Below are 17,099 nucleotides of genomic sequence, written 5' to 3' on the forward strand. Positions count from 1 at the left end.
TTCTTTTGGCCCAATCCTCCAATTTGTCTAGGTCCCTCTGTATCCTGTCCTTACCTGTCACCGTATTTACCACGCCTCCTAGTTTAGTATCATCCGCAAATTTGCTGAGAGTGCAATCCACACCATCCTCCAGATCATTTATGAAGATATTGAACAAAGGGATACAAGTACTTCCAGTTTGACATTCAGTGGTCATGTATTTTGTATTTCAGGTTATCCATGAATGGACATCCATCTGGAAGATGTGCAGGTATCCAGCCAGCACCCAGAAGTATATTAAAGTTTAACTGTGAAAATAAGTACAGATGGCTTTGTAAGAAAGCTGAATGTAAGTTGCAATGAGGGAGTTTAAGGAAATTTTTTCCAAACTTTCTCTTTTTTTTTCCTCAACTTTTGGGGGCTGAGGCGGGAGACTCGAAGTATGAGACTAGAATATAATACAAATTAATTATATAAAGCCTCTGTCCTGCAAACCTGCCCGGAGTTATTCAGTGTTTAAAGTGACCATAGAGATTATTAGTAGATAGTATAAATTATGGAAAATGGGGTTTAAAGACTGCAGGCTGGGAAGAAATAAAAGCATTTAGCTACAAGAGTAATACTGAGTTATCAAGGAAACAGACAATGGAGGAAAGATTTGAAAGTCAGTATGGTGGAGAGATACATCAAGGTTCTAGATGGCAGGAACTTCGGAGGAGAAGGTTCTTGTATCAACGCTAGCCAGACCGGGAGAAGTAGTAGAGACAAACCAATGGAGTGGGGTAGGGAAATGAGAGCAAAAGGCTTGTAAAACAGGGTAGCCTAAGTCCATGGAGAACAACAGTCCTTGTCTGGATCCTCATCTGGTGTGAATGGGCATAGCTCCCTTGAAGTAGTTGAGGCTGCACCCAGATGTTTGGCAATCTGGACTGCTACTATGATAGCAGCAGCACAGCTACGGTTTTCCACAGGGTTTTTTTTAAGGATATTTTCATCATTAAAACTCAGTTCTTCCCCTCCCCGGTTTTCCTCCCTTAGCATAATTCTGTGATGATCTAAGGTATCCTAATGGAGCTCCCTCTTTAGGTGGAATAGAATCCTTATTCTTCTCCTTGCACTAGGGTTCACACTCCAGATCACATACCTTTTGTGACATGTTGCCTTAGAGCAATATACTGTCCTGGATCAGTGAATGAAACTCCCACTGGTTTCAGTGGCAGCTGAATGTACATATCAAGGGCAGTCTAAGATCCTTATTTCTGTTTTATTAGCATTTATTAGCATTATTTTATTAGCATTATTTCGTTGACATGCTGCTAAGTGCAGCTATCTTTATGCCAAGAACGTAGTCTTGAGATGATGTGCAGGGGGAGACCTGCTGGTTGCAGGCAATCTGTGATGTTGTTGTGCATTAGTGATGGCAGTCCTATCTCAGCTGATGGAAGGAGAAGAATGACATAACTTGAAACAAACTGACAAGGTTGTATAAAATGCTTGTGGCAAATTTTGAAAACCTCCATCTGTAGTTTTCTCATTTCATTCCACTTATATAAAATGGATTTAATTTTTCAAAAATTCTTTGAAATCTCATGTCCTCTTGAAAATGGTTCTCCTGAGAAGCAAAACTCTCTACATTTTTGATCTATTGAATTTCCAAATTCATAATTTAGTTGAGGTGAAGATCAGTTTGCACAATAAAACATGCACGTTCACCTCAGTCTGGCACCTAATTTTGCTGTATAGTTTGTCCATATAGTCCTGTGCATGCTTTTCTATGCACATTTTAGTAACACATGTATATACACACAAACTACAGGTTTCAATAATTCCACACATCCAAAACTAAATGGAGTTTTGAAAATTTACCCTGTATGGCTTCCAAAAACATAGTTCATTTCATTGCATGGATTTGTTTTTTCTTTTGTATTTTATAGCTCCACACATTTTTGATGTGTTTCTTAGTCGGTACCTGTCAAGACCATTTTCATCACAGAAGATGTACAACTCCCTCCATAGTGCTAAGATAGACTGCTTACATGACAGGAACTGCACAGGAGTAGTAAAAGTCTCATAGTACTTCAGAAGAGTGGCAGGAATTGATGAAATCCACTTTGCTCCTTTTAGTGCTCCCTCGGGTGCTATTTCATATGTAAAACGTGGTATGTGTCACACTCCAAGTACAAATTTGCTGCAGGTACAGAAGAATTATAGCCATGTGGTAAATTGCATTAACTTTTCACCTATAATTGCCTCACCAGTCTATGGTGGTTAAAGCAAGTTGAAATGTTTCATCAAAATTTGCCCAGTTTTGGAAAACTGAATTTTTTTTTTTTGTGGCAAAAATACTTGTGGTTTTTTTTAAACTAGACATTTTTAACAAAAGCTTTTTAACATTAAAAATTAGACTGTTTCTTGTTCTTTTGATTTTTTTTTTTTTTTTGCATTGCCAGTTTAGCATGGTCAATTACTCATGTAGCAGGTTTTTTTTCAAAACAGAAATAATTTTTGAAAGTTTTCCAATTTCGAAAATGGCTTTTTGTACTTAAAAAAATGTTTTGGAAAATTCTGAAAACCCAAGGAGATGAAAAAACATTCAAATTTGCAGAAATTATTTGTAGAAACTGAAAACTTACTTCAAAGTCTTTGGTCCTGATTCCTTCCTCTGGTAGAAGAGTGTTGACTGCAGATTATGGTGCTGAAAGGGGTGCAAAGGTAATGGTAAGCTCCCTGAATTCTGGGGCTGCTCTGTGCTTGACTGGTCTCTTGGCAAATGTTAGAGCAACCTGAAATCTGTTTTAACAGGGCTGTCAATTTAATCGCAGTTAACTCATGCGATTAACTAAAAAAAATTAATCGTGGTTAATCGCCCTATTAACTGCACTGTTAAATAATAGAATACCAACTGAAATGTATTAAATATTTTTCGATGCTTTTCTACATTTTAAAATATATATATTTCAATTACAACACAGTATCCAAAGTGTACAGTGCTCACTTTATATTATTTTTATTACAAATGTTTGCACTGTAAATATAGCAAACAAAAGAAATAGTATTTTTCAGTTCACCTCATACAAGTACTTAAGTGCAATCTCTTTAGCATGTAAGTGCAACTTACAAATGTATATATTTTTTTTTTTGTTACATAGCTTCACTCAAAACCAAAACAATGTAAAACTTTAGAGCCTTCAAGTCCACTCAGTCCTACTTCTTGTTCAGACAATCGCTAAGACAAATACATTTGTTTATATTTATGGGAGATCATGCTGCTCGCTTCTTATTTACAGTGTCACCTGAAAGTGAGAACAGGCGTTCACATGGCACTTTTGTAACCGGCATTGCAAGGTATTTACGTGCCAGTTATGCTAAACATTCATATGGCCCTTCATGCTTTGGCTGCCATTCTGGAGGACATACTTCCATGCTGCTGATGCTCGTTAAAAAATAATGCATTAATTAAACTTGTGACTGAACTCCTTGGTGAAGAATTGTATGTCTCCTACTCTGTTTTGCCTGCATTCTGCCATATATTTCATGTTATAGCAGTCTCGGATGATGATGACCCCGCATATGTTGCTTGTTTGAAGAACACTTTCACTGCAGAATTGACAAAACACAAAGAAGGTACCAATGCGAGATTTCTAAAGATAGCTACATCACTTGACCCAAGGTTTTAGAATCTGAAGTGCCTGAGAGGGACGAGGTGTGGAGCATGCTTTCTGAAGTCTTAAAAGAGCAACACTCCATTGTGGAAACTACAGAACCCAAACCACCAAAAACGAAAATCAACCTGTCTGCTGGTGGCAGCTGACTCAGATGATGAAAATGAACATGTGTCAGTTCACAGTGCCTTGGATGGTTATTGAGCAGAACCTGTTATCAGCATGGACACGTCTTCTGGAACAGTGGTTTGAACCATTAAGGGACATATGAATCTTTAGTGCATCTGGCACCTAAATATCTTGCAATGCTGGCTACAACAGTGTCATGCGAATGCTTGTTCTCACTTTCAGGTGATATTGTAAATGAGCAGAGGGCAGTATTATCCAGGGTGGATTTGATTTAAATCAAATTGATTTAAATCACTGGTCAGGAAGACTTGATTTAATCACGGATTTCTACATAAAAGTGCATTCTTGTTGGTTGTTTTAACCTTAATATATATTCTTCACAACTCAGCGATAGATGTAGGTTTCATTTTTAGAAGGTGCACACTGTACATTTTTAAAGTGATCTCTTTTGAAAACTTTTCAGATTAGTTTTACAGCTATATCAGAAAATGAATGATTGATTATTTCATTTAACAAAGGTAATTAAAGCATAGTTCACCTCCCAGTGACTTCATAAATATCTCCAATTCAACAGGTTAATCATTAATATTTGGAGGATTTTCTTGCCATGCTGTATTAGGAGAATGCATCACCAGACAGACATTTAAATTGTTTTATTTAACTAAAACAACAACGTTATGTATTCTGGGTTTTTTTCTTCAACAGCAAACATAGAATATTTTAACAAAACAAGCATATGAATTTTTGAATTTAAACGTTCAAGTTTTTAAAAATCAGGTTTGTTTTTTTTAAATTGTTTTTAACTAAAATAGTTAAATGAAATTTAAAAAAATATTAAGTCTACTATGTCAGCCAGGTCAACATGAGAAACTTAAAATATTGGCTTCTGCAGCTAACTCAGTCGTCTTCACCTTCCTGTTTGTTCATAATCTGGAAAAGAAAAACAAGCTTTCCTGCTTTTTCAGGTCCCAAATGATTTCTCAATTTTGGAATGAATTAGTCCAAAGGAAGAAAATATTGTTTCTACACTGGCAGAAGAAGCTACTGCTGTTAAAAGTGAGATTATCACTTCAGCAATCTCTGAATCCAAGTGCTTAAGTGACTTCCACAAGTACACTGGTGTGACTCTCTTTAAAACATCATCATCAAACATATACTTCTTGAATGGCTCACCCTTAGCTCTGGAGTTTATTATAGCTGGCATTATGGAGGTATGGTTGCTGGATGTCCATGTCATAGCCAACTCCTCTTCTTCAGCAGTTAAGGTTTGACCCTGATACCAAGTTATTGAGAATATTTGCAAGAAAATTAGCTGGAGATAGTGCTTGTCCCATTTGTTTTTTTTTTTTTTTAATGCTTGTAACTTAACTCTGTCATTGCATAATTTCTCTTTTTAAGATCTCACTCACTTCCTTCCAAATTTCAACAGCATCAGCAATAAAACAGGTATTTCCTGCATTTTGTTCAAGGCTACAGAAATAGGCTTCAGGGTCTCAGCATGTGTTCGACATTTCTCTTAAGCCGAATGGTGAGAACTTCGGCTGTGACAGGGCCATCTATTTTTTCACGATTTTGTTCACAAACTATCATCAGATTAGGCCAGTTCTTCAGACAGTGCTCAAAACAGTCCACTACTGAGTTCCATCTCACATCTTGTGGGAGATTTAGCTTGGTTCCTCCCAGTTTTTTCAGAGCAGCTGATGCAAGGTGATGGTTACGGAAGTATTTTGCAATTTCAGCATTAGCCTTTATTTCTGGAACACTGAAGTCTTTGGCTAGGAGGTGCATCAAATGAGCACTGGAACTGTATATGTTATTAGCTTGGAACTCTCTTCACTCTCTTCTAAATAATGTCTTCTCATTTTGGATACATTTACAACATTGTCTGTAACCAAGCTGCGGACTAGACATTTGCATTTTTTTCACAATTTGTTATAGCTTTTACTACTACTTCTTGTCAGTATTCTGCTCTGTGTGGCTTTCCTGATGTATCAATTGTTTCTGTAAGGAAGACATTCCCTTCTTCTGTTGTCACACAGGCATGTATAACAGGATCATTGTGGACATTGCTCCACCCATCAAGACTCAGGTTAACAATTTTACCCTGTAGACCAGGGGTGGGCAAACTTTTTGGCCCAAGGGCCACATGTGGGTTGCAAAACTGTATGGAGGGCCGGGTAGGGAGGGCTGTGCCTCTCCAAACAGCCTGGTCCCACCCCCATCCGCCCCCTCCCACTCCCTGACTGCCCCCTTCAAAACCCCTGACCCATCCAACCCCCTTCCCCCCGCTCCTTGTCCCCTGACCTCCCCCTCCCAGGACCCCCTGCTTCTATCCAACACCCCCTGCTTCCTGTCTCCTGACTGCCCCCTGGGAGTCCCTGCTCCTTTTCCAACCCCCCTGCTCCCCGCCCTCTTACCATGCTGCTCAGAGCAGCAGGAGCTCGCAGCCCTGCCGCCTGGCTGGAGCCAGCCATGCTGCTGCGCTGCCCGGCAGGAGCGGCGGGCCAGAGCGCAGGTGGCACAGCGAGCTGAGGCTGTGGGCGAGGGGGGACAGCAGGGGAGGGGCCGGGGGCTAGCCTCCCTGGCCGGGAGCTCAAGGACCCAGGACAGGCCGGTTGTGGCCCGCGGGCCGTAGTTTGCCCACCTCTGCTCTAAACCTTTTGCACACTGCTCAGTTTCTCTTTCATACACTTTATCCAGCAATTTGCCTGCGACATCTCTTTTGGGTAGACTGTATCCTGGTCTTAATGACTGAACCATGTTAATGAAGTGTGGGTTCTCAATCATACGGAAAGGAGAGTTTGTTGCATAAACAGGGCAATTTTTTCATCAATTACCTCTTTTTGTAATCTGCTGGTTCTTATCACAAACTTATCTATAGTTGTTTCTGGATGATGAAGATTTTTTTATTTTTTTTATTTTTTTTTGCTACAGGTGATATACTGTGGCTATGTGACATACATGAGTGACTGAAACACTATCATTGGCAGATAACTCTGAAACTATAGAAAATGATGGTGATCTTGAAGGTAGATAGTCATCAGAATCCTGTATGTTGAGGATGGATTCTCCTAAACAAAATAAGTCAATGCAGTTATTTAATTATTATTGCATTCATTGACACTCAGTACTACTTTAAAGGTGAAATTGTAAAAGGAAGATCTACGTATTTCAGCTATTTATTTTTTATCACAACTGCATCTAAAATGATAGTATCATAGAGTAACAGCAATATTTTTTTGCTCAAACATGAGAATTCAAGAATAGTCCAGAAGGAAGACAAGCATTCCTTAAGAAAGAAGTATGAAATAAAAAAGTTTACCAACCTGAGGATCCTGCATGTTCAGACACGTTCCTTTCATCAACTTCAACGCAGCTTCCTCCTGAGAAGGAACACTTCTCATGATATTGTTTCATTCGGATAACCAGGCCTTGCATTTCTTTGTTACACTGTTTGAATTTTGCACGCATGCCTGTCTTACCCACATGTAGAAGAACTTCATTAGAATATTCCCAAACTGGATCTCCTTTATGGCCTGCTGCCATTACAGGTTTTCCCTTCTAGTGAGAGAATGGTATGGTAGATCTCATATCAATAAAGGCTACACTCAGAAAGACCTCAAGACTTCTGGAATATGCAGCTCAAACAGTTACACTTTTGTTTCTACTGCCTGTCCCTCCCTTCTCACATTTATCTCCAGACTTGTTCTCCTTGTCCAGATCTATTCCACCCCCAACAATCTTCTATTCATTGAACTTTTTGAAACTTTGCACTTTTAGAGAGAGGTAAGGGATTGACTGACTCTGTGTACACAAATTTGCAAAGGGACAATAGGGTTGAAGTCTGTTATTTCTCACCTCTATATATTTATTTATTTAAAAACATTTTTGCTGTTAACAAGCCTGTTATCTCTGAAGACACAAATCCACAGTTTGAGAACTGCAAACTAACCATCTTCGATGGTATCTTCTAGACTGAGCCCCATTGGGTAGATAGAAAGATTAACCTAAATAACCTATACAGAAGCCCCTGGGTCCCTAATCCATGAACTATTGAAACTCATTTACAAAACTTTTCTTAAACATTACATGACTATATTGTCCCCTACTATAGAATTTATAATCCCTATTACATTATAGCTCAAAGATATCTCCTCATGGATCTTAATTAAAACTATCTTTAGATAGGTTTTTTCCTCAAAAACCAGTTTATAAAATAATCAGATTTTTTTGTTTTTAGATCATTGATTTTTATCCACCCTGATTGCATCTCAGTAAATAACACTTCTGCTTAAGGGCCTGGTCCTGGAATTCCTTAGGAAGTAACAGTCTCGTTGAAATCAGGATCCGGTCTTTCATTAGTAATATTTTAGATAGCTTCTTAGCTATATCACTTCTCCTCTACATTTAAGTCTGGTATGTTGATTGTTCTTCATACAGAATGTTCTTTGGGATACTATGGAGAAAACTGTGCAGGAGTTTGTCTGCAGTGTTCTGGAAACTTCAGATGCAATTCAGTAACTGGCAAATGCCCAGAAAAGTTAATGTGTGTGGACAAATTTAAAGGTGAAATTTGTGAATCAGGTACAGTAATGTTAACTAATTGGGTTTTTTGTAATTCACCTTTTCTGTCTAATATGTATAGTGCATACATAAAATTATATTACCTGTCCCAGGACATCCTGGATCTTAAATGTTTAGTGTGACCTGCAGATGTAACAAAATGAATTATTCTTTGAAGAATAATAATAATAATAATAATAATAATAATACTGAGTTGGACTAGCTTCACAAAAGGATTTAAGCACCTAACAGTCACTTTAGGCACCTAAATCCCAGAATCAGGCCCAGTTGGGTGTTCACAAAACCCCTGCTCAGCTCCACGACTACATTTTTGCAGTAAAAGTTTCCTAGGTGCCTATGTTTCTGCCTCCACGCATGGCAGCCCCACTCTAGGCATCCAGATGTCTTTCCCTCAGAACAATGCACGAACTGGCGGAAGATAGACATTCCTCTGCCTAACTTGCCTGCAGGGCCTGATCTAGTGAGCGTGCTCAGAGCTCACCTAGCAGATGTGCTATATCCTCTGTTTTATACCTAGGGAACTGAAGTTACAGGTAGAGCAAAGAATCATACCTAAGTTTCCCAGCTCCCAGGCTGGCACTCCAGCCACTGTACCATCTTTTCTCTGTAGCCCAGATTTGGCTCATTGTAACTTCAGGGCATACATCAGCTACAGAATCAGTCCCTTAATAAGGGCCTGATCCAACTCTTATCAAGTCAAATGGAAAATTCCCATTGACTCCAGTGGGAGTTGGATCAAGTCTTAACTAAGGTAACTTGTTTTTCTTTACAGTAATTCTCAGTCATTAGGTTGTAGGACAGGGATCGGCAACCTTTGGCCCATGGCCCGCCAGGGTAGGCCCCCTGGTGGGCTGGGCCGGTTTGTTTACCTGCTGCGTCCGCAGGTTCAGCCGATTGCAGATCCCACTGGCTGCGGTTCGCCGCTCCAGGTCAGTGCGGGCAGCGGGAAGCAGCACGAGCCGAGGTGTTATGCTTAAACAGAGGGATGGGCTGGCTGCTGCTTCCTGCAGCCCCTATTGGCCTGGAGCCACTGCCAGTGGGAGCTGCGATCGGCGGAACCTGCGGACGCGGTAGGTAAACAAACCGGCCCGGCCTGCCAGGGGGCTTACCCTGGCGGGCTGCGGGCCAAAGGTTGCCAATCCCTGTTGCAGGATTTTCTTTACCCCAGCAGTTTGTTCCTGTTCTGTTGCTTGCCCTTGATGGAGACTTGGGATATTTGGCTGTTTTGAGTGATTGTGTGTATGCACATACGTGTGTGTGTATAGGTGTACATGTGTGTATTTGTTTTCTCTTATTCAGTATAACTTGTGCTGATTCTCATCTCCTCCCCTTTGTGTACCAGCAGTTACGTTATGTAACAAATTTTGTCTCTGGAAAGGTAGAACCCTTCTCTGAGGCTATAACTTGTGCAAATTAAAAGCTGAAGTGCAGAGGCTTATTTAATTTGAACTTTTTTTCTTTATAAAAAGAAACCTAACAAACGTTTCCACAGCATTGAAACTCAGAGAACAAATATGGGTCTTGTCTTGCTTCTGTTGAAGTCTATGGCAAACTGTTCAGGAGACTGTTTTTGATGTCATGGCTTCGATGTCTTCTGCTTTTATAGTGGAAACGCAGACGGGTCTTGGCAGGTAGGCCAAGGAGATATTTTGTTTCTAAAAATAAACATGGTCTCAATTTTTGGAACCATATTTTCGGTGGACCTCCTTAAGGGCACTTGAAAAACTTGCATGCCCGCCTGCTAATTTCCATGTGCAGAATGAATGCACTTAAGCAGTTTGCAGACACAGGGAAAGAGACTCACTGAAAATGTGACCCATACAGTTTCAAATAGTTAGCAGATTTATTTATGGAGGTGGAAAGTATTTTTAATATCTTTTGCAGACTTTGTGGTGGTGGTTATTTTATAGTAGTGCCTAGGATTTCCAGTCAAGGATCAGGGCCCCACTGTCCCAGGCACTGTACGAACAAAGCTTTGCTATTCACCCGTTTAAAAGTGTGTACGCCTGTCTTCAGAAACCTGCACATACCCCTGTGGAACCTCACAGCACATTTTTTTCAGCTAATGGCCCATCTAGCTGTGTCACTACTCGTGGTCTGTTGTCTGTTCATCCTGGATGATATGTTACCCGGGTTGATACATCTTTCTACATTCCCTTTGCCCTTAAACTTCTTTGTTTGCAGGACTCACCAGTTTAAAGTGCCCTCAAGACCCCACGTGGTGGTATTGGAATGGAAACTGTTATTACCTAGAAAGGAAAGAGACTATGCGGTGGGAGCAGGCTCTGGCCCAGTGTGCATTGTATAAGCATGCTAGTCTTCTCCAAATAGACAGTGCAGAAGAAAAGGTATTTTTGAAAAGGGAAGGAGTTATTTTCATTCCAAAGAAAATCTGTAGTTTGAAGGTCTTAAATTAATTTTGTATTGTCTTTTCAATCTTGAAAGTTAAATTTCTCTCTGGGTACTCTGTCGGACTCCTCTCTTTGGGGAATGCTTTATTTCAATGTAGTTCTAAGGCAGCAGAGCCAACTCTTCCTCTTTGTTTATCAAATGGGGCTTTTCACTGACTTCCTGGCAGGATTTGAGGGACAGTTGGATGAGAAGAGCCTTGTGGGAGTTTTAGTAACAGCAGAAAATTGTTACTGTTTCAGATGTGGGTGGCTTCCATGCTGGAGGGTGGCACCTGGATTGGTTTGTCAAAGCAGCAGTCTGGTGCCTGGCAATGGACTAGCGGACATGGTGTTAATCTTGCACTCAACTGGTAAGGAGTTACCACCTTAATTATGAAAACCTAGCAGTCAAAGAGCTGGGGAATGGGTTGACTTTATATGCTTGGCTGTTTCATGTACTCAACTGATCTTCCATAGTCTGAGGTGCTTCCCCAGCTAACTCCTCCCCCCCACCCCCCCAGAATCACGGCTATAGCCTGCTGGAGCAAAGTATTTGAGTCTTGTTTTAATTTTAACCATAGTAGCTGTCATGTTCTCTGTACATTAGCATTAGCTGCAGATGCTAGAGCTGACAGTTGTCTAGTAGATTTGGCAGGCATAAAAATTTCTGTTAAGCAGGAAAATGGAAGACATTGAGATGTGCTTTTATAATTATTAGTGTAAAAATAATCTTCACGAACAAAGGGGTATATAACACCTGGTTGGAACAACTTTATGAAGCAGTACAAATAAAGTGGTGGATAGACTCCTGAGTCCCTTTGTGAATCTCACCCTTAATCCTTCTCTGTGCTGGAGACGTGCCCTAACTGTTGCCATCGGTGCCCAGCCTGTAGCGTAGCTGCTTCAATGCAGATTCCTAGCGTAACATCGGTAAAGAGTCATGATTTACACTATTGCAGCTTACCCTGATTTCAAGCAGGGATATCCTCCACAAGTGCAAACAGCAGCTTTGCGGATCTATGCCGGGGGGAGGTGTGTGTTCAGTTACACTGATTGCTGGCCATTGGGGCAGATCCACAGTGGAGACATGGTCTTATATTGCTAAACAGTCAGGCTTCCGAGTGATCACTGATAGACTGCCCATGAAATTCAGGCCTCTTTATCTCGAAGGATGTTGGCTCCACCATCCAACAGTTCCTTTACTGTGGGAGCATGAAAAAGGGACAGAAATTAAGATTAGTCCCAAAACTAGCAGAAATATTAAAGCTGCAGATGTATTCTTGATGGCTTTGTTGTGTAGCTTTCCTATCTGCATTTTCTGTCTTCCAGATCCATTAGAGATAAGTCTTCAAGTCACTTTAGGTGGACAGAGTTTTAAATATCATGTGTACATCCTCAGGTCTTTGATTTGCTTCCCAAACCATGCATTTTAGATTCTATAGGTGTTCTGAGGATTAACTCTTCTTAAATTCCTTTAATTTTTGTGAAGAAACTCTCATCTTATTCTCACGTTTCTGTTCTATTTGTCAAAGATTAATGAACTTTAAATCTACTAATGCAAAGTATTAGGTACCGGCATTTTTTAAATCAAGTTTTCTAAAAGATATATTGTAGGAATTATTTTGTGGATGTTCTATGTCCTGTGTGTTACAGGAGGTCAGACAAGATGATCCTAATGGTTCCTTCTGGCCTTCGAATCACTGAATTTGCATGTGTGCATTTGGCAGTTTCAATAAGAAACCTTCTGGAATTAAATACAAAAATAGCAGAAAATACATTTGCACTCCGTAGATGCAAAGAATTTTAATCACACTCTTGAAGAAAGCACCTGAAATCAACATGGGAATTATTGAAATGATAGAATAACATTTTGTATTTGAATGTGGATAGATGTGATTTCAGCATGAGTGTTTCTTTTCCTTTTGGATAGATTGACTCAGTTGAATGCTTGACCTACTTAAGATCATATTGTTGCCATTATTTCTGTTGTATGTAGCAAATAGGTATTAATGGGTTTATTGGGATTTTTTTTTTTTGGAGTAGTTACATTTTTCAGTAGTTTTGAAAAGAGCCAATATAACAAAGAGGAGAGAGGGTATTTATATTCTGATAACTTCTTGTTTCATAATAAAAGAACAATTTACTGGGGGGCATATTGTGTGTTTCTGATTGTACAGCAGGGCTCATGATTGCTTTAGTAATCACCTATGCTTCCTTATTTTTGTAAACAGGCTTTCAGACATTAAAAGGGGTCAAAGTGGATGCGCTCAGATGAAGAAAGGAGGAGAACTTATGGCTACTAGTTGCTCCACACACCTGCACTGGGTGTGTGAAAAACAAGCAGGTGGTGATCTAAAGAACCAATAGTCGTGTGTACAGCTAATTATGTAGGATCTTATAAGATGCTTTTCACGATGTATCTGATTGCATGTTGCTGCATATGTACTGTGCCCGGGGAATGCAGATTCCAGAGCTAGCTAACTCTGTGTGCCAAGTATTCAGGTGGTGTAAATGGGTTTATCTTATTGATTTAAATGGAACTGTGCTGATTTCACAGCAGCTGAGAATCTGCCCCTAATCTCCACAATGTAATTTACATTAGGAATTGCTGTGCAAGAACAATTTAGAAAAAAATGTATCAACAAGATACTTTCAAAACTAATTCATGATATACGAAAAGACGATCATGAGATGTGTCTTATTGACAAACCTCAAATAGTGAAATTGAATTACTGTATTACATGCCATGGTATCTTTTGATAAATCATGTGGTGGTTTGTTTGACTTTATACGTGGTAACTATTGAATAAAATGAAGCTATTGTGTGAAATTCCTTCTGTGTCTCCAGATGGACTGTATAAAATACTACTACTTAAATTTGTGCTGCTAGAGAAGTTCAGCTCCCCCCCCCCCCCCAAAAAAAAATATTTTAGTCTAAATGAAACATAGATTCTCCCTGCAGATCAAGCTTTCTGGGTTCAGACAACAAAACAGTTCATAAAAAGTAAGGGTCTAAAATAATTCTGTACAACATGGTGTGCATCAGAAATCGGTGCATTAACCAGGAAAAAACCAGAGCTGAATGGATCCTTCATTGCAGCCTGCACTTATTAAAATACTTAATGAGTAGTCATTAAGGCCCCAATTCAGGAAAGCACTTAAGCATGTACCTAACTCCATCACTGTGCAGGACAACACTTGTGTACTTTAGTCCTGCAAGTGAATAAGTGCTGTCCTGAATAGGGATGCTTTTGTGAAGCATGGCGTAGTTGCTCTAGAAACTGTAGTCCTTCAGCTAGTGTAATTGCCATGGATAAGGGAGCTGCGGGCCAAGCTAGTCTGACTTCAGCGTCTCTGTGATTCATGCTGTGTGTTCTTGTCAACCTTACAACCTTCTTTTCACTTGCAGACCTTGATATTTTCCTTGAGTATCCTGGAAGAATACTGCTTTCTTTGGTGACAATGGCTCAGTACAGTTCCCTAACTGAAGCAAAAATCTATTGCACGATGAAAGCTCATTGTACAGGAATAAGTAGTTGGGGATCCAAATTTTTTCTTGTCTCAGGAAGTGAAATGGTGTCAGCTCCCCAGAGATGTATAGTTTACTTGAAAACAAGTAAGGATCCATCTTTTCTCTTTACTAATTACTTTAAAAAAATATATAGATAAGATTTAAAAAATAAACTTTTTTTTGTTTTTACCTTTGTTTTTATCGTATGATAAAAGAATCAGCAAAAGTAAAGATTCAGACTCTTGTTAAGTAGGAGATTGTCATAGGGCAGGGGTTCTTGGTAGTACAAGCTATTAGATAATGGAGAGAATCCAGGCAACATCGCTGCAGTTATTCAAGAATGGGTTAGTTAATACATTTCATGGAAGTGGTATAGGTGGCAGTCTCTGGAAATGCAGAAAATCCTACCTGATGACTCAAATGATCTCTTCCTGGTCCTGCTATTTATGGTTCTTTGGTTCATTTATTAGGCACTGTTTTAAGAATTGTGGTTCTCAAACTTGGGTTAGGCTCCTAAATCCATATTTGGACTAATAATTTGCCTTACCTTCTCCAGTCCTATGATTCATAAGCTATGTTGAAACCAAGAGTGCACAGAACCTATCAGCTTGGAAATCTAGATTCCACTTGTAACAGGAGCTTACAACCATATTTGGAAATTTTAATTTATAAAAGTTATAACTATACTTTTGGCCTTTGTATAAGTCTCTTGTTAGAGTGTGTTTTTCTTAGATGTTGTATAGCTAACTACTTTTCTTGCCTCAACAGATGATGGAGACTGTAGGGATGACATGAGCTTATGCTGAGTCACATATCTGTTATGTTTTAAAGCATTTATTCCAAGATAACATCTGATTTGAACCCAAATGCTGATAGCTGTTTCTCCAGCCCAATTCTACTCTCTCATCTGGTTCTCGGTTTTGGTAGTGGAGATTGGAAAAAAATGAACGAGAAAGGAAACAGTTGGATGTAATCTGTCTGTTAGTCTTGGAAATTTGCTATGTGTTTCCCTTATCTAGGCTGTGTTTCTGGGCAGTATGGATCTGGCTGCAGGAAAGCCTGCCCCCGCTGCACTAGCATCCTGCCTTGTAACAGTTTGACTGGATTCTGTGATGAGAAAACCACGTGTCTGTTGCCATTCACTGTAGCAAGCTGTGTGGCAAGTAAGTACTAAAAGGGGACACCTCAGAACACCCAGTTTTCTATACTTTGCCTGGGTTTTAATCCACATAAAAATGAGCTGGCTAGGGTTTGGAGGGATGTGGACAAGGATGATGCCCCATCTCTTTCATTTTACACGTCAGTCATTGAAACTAGATCGATGGGGTGCTCGGTCCCTCTTGTGTGGACTGGTGCCTAGGACTGTGTCCCATGAAAGCCCTAGAGTGCAAACTATCTTTCTCTTTGGTGCTTGTGTCCTCTCCGTGCTCTTGAGCTGTAGCTCACGAAAGCTTATGCTCAAATAAATTGGTTAGTCTCTAAGGTGCCACAAGTACTACTTTTCTTTTTGCGAATACAGACTAACACGGCTGTTACTCTGAAACCTACCAAGAAGGGTTCAACATGAGGCCAAGTGTACCAGTGGGTGGTTTTACTTGTTGGCCCAGATTCTCTCCCTACATCATTTCTTTTGTCCTTCCAGAATGGTGCTATGAGTATAGAATATGGCCCTGTTTCCCCCAGCATGGCGGGGAGGGGAGTCCTCAACAGGTGTACAGCTGGCACAACCAACTTCTGTGCCACCCTCCCTTACAGTCCCCAGTGCAAGGGAGGAGGAGGATGTGTGCCTGGAACTCCAACTGGCAGACAGTCCCTTAGGGACTCTTGCTACCTAGCGGAAGTTTGAGTAGCCCTTACGCGACTCTGATTGTGGCTAATCAGAGACTCCTAGAAATGTAGGGCTGCAAGGGACCTCGAGAAGTCCACCCCCGTGCACTGAGGCCGGACCAAGTAAACCTAGATTATCTCTGACAGGTGTTTGTCCAACCGATGCTAAAAATCTCCAATGATAGGGCTTCTACAGCCTCTCTTGGAAGTCTATTCCAGAGCTTAACTACTCTTATAATTAGAAAGATTTTCCTTTATTTCCTGGGCCTTTTTTTTTTTTTAATGATCATATAAATGCATATGTGTGTGATACATGCTTCTGCCTTCACCCAAAAACTCACAAGGCTGAATATTAAGATTTATTATTATTTAGCTTGCAGTAGTGTGTGTGTGCGCAGAGAAAGACAGTCCCAGCCTTGAGAAGCTTATGTTCTTAAAAACAAAGGATCAGAGAAAGGGATATAACATAAAAAGACAGTGTTCAGAGTGATGACTAAGATTAATGTTGTGCTGACTGGTGTATATGTAATTGCTGTAGGCCTAAGAAAATCATATAGAGGAACCATATGGAACAATGCTTTCACTTTGGGTCAGCACTTCTTAAAAATGCACTGCTTATAGCAAAATGTCTGTGTGGACATTAAAAACAGAAATAACTATAGATTAATGCACGTGCATTACAGCAGTATTACAAAGCACATAGAAGCCCAAGAATAATAGGCTACATAATAAGGGTTATTTAAACCATGATCTTGTAGGTCAGAGCTGTGGGAGGAACTGCCTGATTTTCCTTTAAGAAGCAAGTTAATCATAATTTGCATCCCTTTAACACCTCTTCATTCCAAAGAATAAAGTACTAACCAATGTGGTGGAGTCTGAATACAATGGTATTTGGTGCTGCAGGCAGAAAGATAGGACCTGATTCTCCTCTCAAATACAGGTAACTGCATTGAAGCCACTGGGATTACATCAGTGTAAAACTGACCCGAGAAGAGTACCATGGAGTCTTAGCGTTTC

The 17,099-nt window shown here is 40.0% G+C and overlaps 1 protein-coding gene across 1 annotated transcript; it reads left to right on the forward strand.

Annotated features, from left to right (window-relative positions):
- Positions 1–316: 316 nt before the first annotated feature.
- Positions 317–13,111, forward strand: LOC141992660 (C-type lectin domain family 12 member B-like). The gene is made up of 5 exons (XM_074961992.1): positions 317–328; positions 8,211–8,354; positions 10,539–10,702; positions 11,006–11,115; positions 12,976–13,111. Exons 2-5 carry the CDS (start codon positions 8,315–8,317, stop codon positions 13,109–13,111), a joined length of 450 nt encoding a protein of 149 aa, XP_074818093.1. The 5' UTR covers positions 317–328; positions 8,211–8,314.
- Positions 13,112–17,099: the final 3,988 nt, after the last annotated feature.

Source organism: Natator depressus, chromosome 8 (assembly GCF_965152275.1).
Source record: "Natator depressus isolate rNatDep1 chromosome 8, rNatDep2.hap1, whole genome shotgun sequence".
In the NCBI taxonomy this organism is placed as follows: Eukaryota; Metazoa; Chordata; order Testudines; family Cheloniidae; genus Natator; species Natator depressus.

What these genes read in the sequence shown, in the direction of transcription:
- LOC141992660 (XM_074961992.1), top strand. Translation starts at nt 8,315, where the DNA reads ATGTGTGTGGACAAATTTAAAGGTGAAATTTGTGAATCAG. An exon ending in AGGTGAAATTTGTGAATCAG is followed by an intron (nt 8,355 to 10,538) that starts GTACAGTAATGT and finishes CTTTGTTTGCAG; the next exon opens with GACTCACCAGTTTAAAGTGC. An exon ending in TAGACAGTGCAGAAGAAAAG is followed by an intron (nt 10,703 to 11,005) that starts GTATTTTTGAAA and finishes TTACTGTTTCAG; the next exon opens with ATGTGGGTGGCTTCCATGCT.